Below are 6,205 nucleotides of genomic sequence, written 5' to 3'. Positions count from 1 at the left end.
CAAACTCACAAAAAAACATATGAATTTCTTCAAATGGAAGACAATGAAATTATAACTGATTTTTTCACTAGGGTTACAAATATGGTGAATCAAATCAAGGTATGTGGAGAAGTGTTGACATCAAGATCAGTTCTTTCAAAGATCTTGAGGTCATTGGCTGCAAAGTTCGACCATGTGGTAGTAGCCATAGAAGAGTCAAAAAATTTGTCAGCATTGACAAAGGAAGAGCTTCAAGGAACACTCGAAAACAAAGGTAAATGAGGCTACAATAATTCATATGGTCGAAATCAGTAAGAAGGAGGCTAGTCGAATCAAAGAAGACCCTCATACCAAAGCAACCAAAGAGGTGGTGCTACAGGTAGAGGAAGAGGTGGTGGTCGAAAACCTGAGAAAAGTCACATTTAGTGTTTAAACCGTTCAGAAGTATGGTCGTTACTCAATTGATTATCCTGAAAAATAGAAGAGTCGGGAAATTGATGCAAAGTTTGCAAAGCATGAAGAAGAATAAATGTTGTTGATGGTCACAACAAGAGATGAAGAAAAATTCCAAGACCAATAGTACTTGGACTCAAGATGCTCATCAGACATGACTGGTAGGAAAGATTGGTTTGTCAACATGAAACCCTCAATGAAGAACATGGTAAAATTTTCAAATTACAACATTCTAGCAGCTGAAGGTATTGGTGATGTTCTAATTATGAGGAAAGATGGCAAAAAGTCAGTAATTTCTAATGTGTTATACATACCAGGCATGAAAAGTAATTTGCTCGGCATAGGACACTTGGTTGAATATAACTACAAAGTGTCGATCAAAGGCAGTATGATGAGAGTTCTCAACTCAAGTGGAAGGTTAATCTTTAAGGCACCTATGTCTCAAAATAGAACCTTCAGGATATAACTTAATGTGATGGAGCACAAGTGCCTTGCAAGTACATCTAACAGGGATGAATGAATATGGAACTATAAACTTTTCCATCTCAATTTAAAAGACATCAGAGATCTGAAAAGAAGACATATGGTTTCAGGGTTATAATAAATCGATATTCCAAATGAAGTGTGTGAAGAAAGTGTGCAGGCAAAGCAGCGCAAGAACAACTTCAGCAAGGATGCATGAAGTACTGAGAGATGACACTCAAATTTTTTGAGAATATGTGGCACCAGTCAGCGGGATGAAGTGGGTTTGAATCAAATAAGCAAAGAGATAAGATCAAGGCGGTAGAGGACAAAAACTATACACAATAGTACAACCATTACAGTTCCCAACTTGTCCCTTACTATAAACGATTGTTGCAAGCCACCCCGCTGCTTTCCTGTGCCACTAAGCCTGATACAATACACTTTATCTCCCACATGATGCATGTACCATGCTTTGCAATGGTACAAAAAGGGAGAATTGTAGGGAAACATGTTCATTCCTTTGGGTTAGAATTCACGAATATCCAAAAGTTAATGATCTAAGACACCACACAAACCCTAGATGGAAGTGACTATAAAAGGACCTCTTGGAGGAAATGCAAAGGAGTTCAACAATTCAGAGAGAGAAACATTTAGTGAGATTTGATGAATAGAGTGAGTTGAACAAAATGAAAAACTTTTTTTATCACTGTCTCAAGTGTATGCTACCAATATCTGGCATAGCCTGTCTCTTGCAGATTAAAGATTGCTAGAACACAAAAAAATTACTCTTAGATTTTCATTTCATTTTTATTATGTGTTTATGAATGTTTAGCTTAAGATCCAATATTGCTGTATGTACTAAGCTCATCATGAGTTAAACTCCTTTTTTTGTTGAGCAATGTGAAGTTAATATTAAATATTCGTTGTGTTAAAAGATGTGTCTTAGGTGTTTTATTTTATATGTGTTAAATTGTTATATATCTGTTTCTTTGAATGATCAACTTAGGAAAAGATACAAACTTTATTGTTGTGAGACATCTAGCAATAAATGAACTGCATGATAAGAGTGATTGAAAATAGTAGGATAGAGATATTCAGTAGATTAGCTATCTTAAACATAAAAAGCTATAATCATAGAGAGGACATTCGGAATACAACCACATGCATTAAAGCAATAGCAACTAGGGTCAGCCATTATGGCTGCTATTGACTTTGACATGACTACCGTAAAGCAATAGCAACTAAATATGATGATGCTAAAACCAGAAATTTAGGATGAATATTTTATCCCAATTGAATGAATAGGAAATGAAAGATGTTGAATGAATATGAAATGAACACTTAAGATGTGAAAGATGATGTAAAAAGTGAGGTAAGAGGCTAGTATATAGAGAAATAGAAAACAATAATATTTGCTTCTTATTATTAACTTGATACCAAGATATTACAGATAGTTCATGATACATACAAAAGAAGCAATTCATGTCTTACAACATAACATAATACTTAAAGAAAACCGGGAGAAAAGTGTAATAAACAAACATATAAGCAGTAAAAAGAGCACCCTGGTGAATGATAGGTCTTATTTAGGATATGTGACATACTATACATAGCATGACTCATAAGGCCTTGCTATTATTTATAGTATGTATGACCTGCAAAATTACCAGTAAGCAATCACTGTTTAGTGAGGAGGTCTTGAAGCTCTCCCTCAAGTGAATATGCGGGAGCAGAGGTATTAGCATCCCACACAAAAACTCCAGGAAGTGATACAGTTTTAAGGAGGATTGTGCATCCCTTAACAAAGATATCAGTTGTCATTGGAGAAGGACTAGATGTATTGGTGCTGACTCCTGGCAAGAGTTTACACGGTGTACGATATTGAAAAAGTAGTATTTTAAAGAGCTTAACAAACTCATTCTCTGAGTCAAAACTCTGATTATAGAACTTGTAATTAATCCAATCAATATTGTCTTGGTTTTCGAGATACAGTGTGCGGTAGTGGGGTTGGAGATCCTCAGTTGGAGCAATGGACACCACATTCACGGAGTTTAAAACTTGGGGATCCTCTTTGAGTTGTTTTATGACCTTACCTATGCAGTAGGCAAAGTCATCCTCATTGGATTTGATGATTTCATAGTTAATATCAATACCATCAATCGTGTAAATGTTGACAGGTGTGGATTCAACCTTGTAGTCTAGGAGGAGGTCTTTGATTGATGATTTGGCGTTCTTAATCCACTCCTCTTTATCATAAGGGTTGAATACATCTTCAGGGCCATGGCCTCCTATGCTTATTACCACTTTCACATTCCTATGCTCTTGCTTGAGATTCAACACTTTTGTTGGGCTAAAGTCATCAACGTTCCAAGTGCGGGTGAAGTTTCCTGTGCCTGTTCCATCTTGAAGATAAGTATCTGTGGCAAAGCCCAAAATGAAGTGGAATTGGCTCATGTTTTCGTTGATGATGCTTGCAGGAAAAGCATCTAAACATTCTGTGATGTACTCTCGGAAAATGATAGGCCTCACAACTGCTTTGATATCAGATGATTGTGACATTGTGGCTTTAATTGTATTTTGCAATGATGATTTGATTGCTTGTGGTTGTGGTTGGAATGACTAACTTTTGATGCCCTTTTATAAGCCTGTGAGTCATATTTTAAATCATGGTTTTATTGTTTAATGTAACGGCCTTTTATCGTTATGTAATATAAACTAGTAGTATTAAACAACATGACAAGACAATAAGTCATGCAGTATATATCCAAATAATGACATATTCTTCTAATGTCAGCCTTCGAACGTCAGGCAATATGGAAATTCTAAGCTTAATCGTTTCTTTGGGCTTAGTGTTCTCTTTCCAACCCAATGCTGGTTTTCTAAAACACACCCCATATGTGTTTTCCTCTAGGTTGCCAAAATCCAACCCTAATTGGAACCACTTAGTTTTCTCCATTTTTTTGACCAATATAAATTATTACATGAGAAACTCATAATCATATATGGTGAAGAAGCTCTTTTGATCAGTCATTTAACAAACATCAATCCCTGAGCGGACCTACGTCTAAGGCAAGCTTAGTTAATGCATGCTCGTATGATTCAACTTTCACGGTGGATATCGAGTCCTCTATGAGTCTCAAGCTCAATCTAAGCAATTGTCACCCTTATGGGCCTCTAACCCACTTAGGGTATCTTTCACCGTATGGGCCTCTAACCCACTTTGGTGTCCACCTATCCCCCATGTCCGCCATGGTTTGGGCTCAAACCCAATTGAGGTACGAATCGTTGGGGTCACATCCCATTTCGTACTCATCTAAGCATATCAGTATGGATGTACGCTATCAAGGGTAAAACACTTTGAATACGTGATTAATTCCTCAAAGCATAATGGATTCATGTATCATTAGGTGACTTCATTCTCCGACACCATGCAATAACATCGCATGTTCCATACAAAGCGTCTCACTTTCAACTATAGCAACCATTCATTCGCAACCCTCACATAGGTATCACACGAATGAATGTCATTTTCTAATGTTATCTAAGTTACATGTCTAACTTATAGCCTAAAATGGATCACTAGGTTCACTCACTTGATTCAATTATGTAATTCTCACATTGTTATTGATTCAATGCATAAGAGTCATAACAAGTGATTATTGGTTGATACAATGCATATAGAAACATCAGAATACAAGACATGAGGTAAAAAGTATGAGCCAATATATTGGTTAGGGAGGCCCAATCGATTGTTATATCTCACAATTCTATTTTTCAAAGAATGTAAAGGATCAATCGATTGATGCTGAGGGTCAATCGGTTGACAGCTGAACGAATTTCCAATTTTCAAAGTTAGTGAGTTCATGCAATCGATTGGAGTCCAATGTCAATCGATTGGTTCCTGCAAAATTTCATTTTCTTCAAATGTAGGGAGACAACACAATCGATTGTCACCAAGGACCAATCGATTGGTCCCAAACATTTTTCCACTTCTTCACAACTCATAAACTCAACTCAATCGATTGGTCTGGAAAACGTTACATGACCGATTGATTGGTCTCTGTATATTTCCAAAACTTTCCTCTGCATAACCCAATTTTTAACCTGCACAATGGGTCTTCTTCTCTAACCACCAAATCCCATCATTTCTCAATAAAATACATCATACAACACACTTATATATATATATATATATATATATATATATATATATATATATATATATATATATATATATATATATATATATATATATATATATATATATATATATATATATATATATATATATATATATATATATATATATATATATATATATATATATATATATATATATATATATATATCATAGTTCAAATGTTCATAAACTCATAATCATAACATCAACCATATCCAAACATTGAGTCACAAAATCATGAAAAATATAACAACACACTTGTTCATGGAAATCATCATAATCAAGAGAAAACATTCATCATATTAGCATGAATTCTTCTACTCAACCTATGATTGTAAAACTTTAAACTCTAAAAATTTCAGGGTTTCTAACTAGAACCCATCTTAGAAATAGAAGAGATAAAGAGATTGTTGAATGATGATGAAATGAGATGATGATGACTTCAATCTTTTTGTTCCTCCAAGTTCCATCCTCTTTCCAAGTTTCCTTCTTTTCTCCCAATCTTCTTCTCTGCTAATGTTTCTACTGATAACTAGAGGAAATGAAGTGGTACACAAGGTTGGTAGGTATTGGATAGAAACACGTGGCCACCATTTGACACTAGGATTGTGTGGTTAAAAAAGGTTATTAGTATTAACAAATATCCCAAGTGATACTACACTTTTAATATTTGTTCTACTAGAGCAACTGACTCATTATTAGTGTTACCAAAATGTCCCAATTAATAAAAGGTCAGTCCCAAATAATATCAATTAAGTCAATCTAAATTTACTATTCACTCTATTTATCCCAACTGATAACCTTTAGAGTACATAGAAACTCAGTTGATCTCAATTAATATGAATTTGAGTATTTAAAAAAAAATACAGGGTATTACAAAATCAAACAAAAGAACTAAAAGAAATATGGATTGAGAGATTGCATCAAAGTTTATAGAGGTTCGGCGTAACCACTTGGCCTACTTCTCTCCTTAATAATTTACTCTTTAGAGATCCATTCAATAATATACTGGGCTTTTAATGATATGTCCATGAACCTTATGACAACAGATGATAGATTTTACACATGTTGATCCCTGAAACCAAACAAAGCTTTGAACAACTAAGTTCACGAACCAAACAACGATTT

The 6,205-nt window shown here is 34.8% G+C and overlaps 1 protein-coding gene across 1 annotated transcript; it reads right to left on the bottom strand.

Annotated features, from left to right (window-relative positions):
* Positions 1 to 2,574: 2,574 nt before the first annotated feature.
* LOC127107861 (chitinase 2-like) lies at positions 2,575 to 3,456 on the bottom strand. Its single transcript, XM_051045207.1, has one exon. The coding sequence runs from the start codon at positions 3,454 to 3,456 to the stop codon at positions 2,575 to 2,577; it is 882 nt and encodes a 293-aa protein (XP_050901164.1).
* Positions 3,457 to 6,205: the final 2,749 nt, after the last annotated feature.

This window comes from Lathyrus oleraceus, chromosome 1, assembly GCF_024323335.1.
Source record: "Lathyrus oleraceus cultivar Zhongwan6 chromosome 1, CAAS_Psat_ZW6_1.0, whole genome shotgun sequence".
NCBI classification, from domain to species: domain Eukaryota; kingdom Viridiplantae; phylum Streptophyta; class Magnoliopsida; order Fabales; family Fabaceae; genus Lathyrus; species Lathyrus oleraceus.
This window is presented reverse-complemented; position numbering and strand designations above follow the sequence as displayed.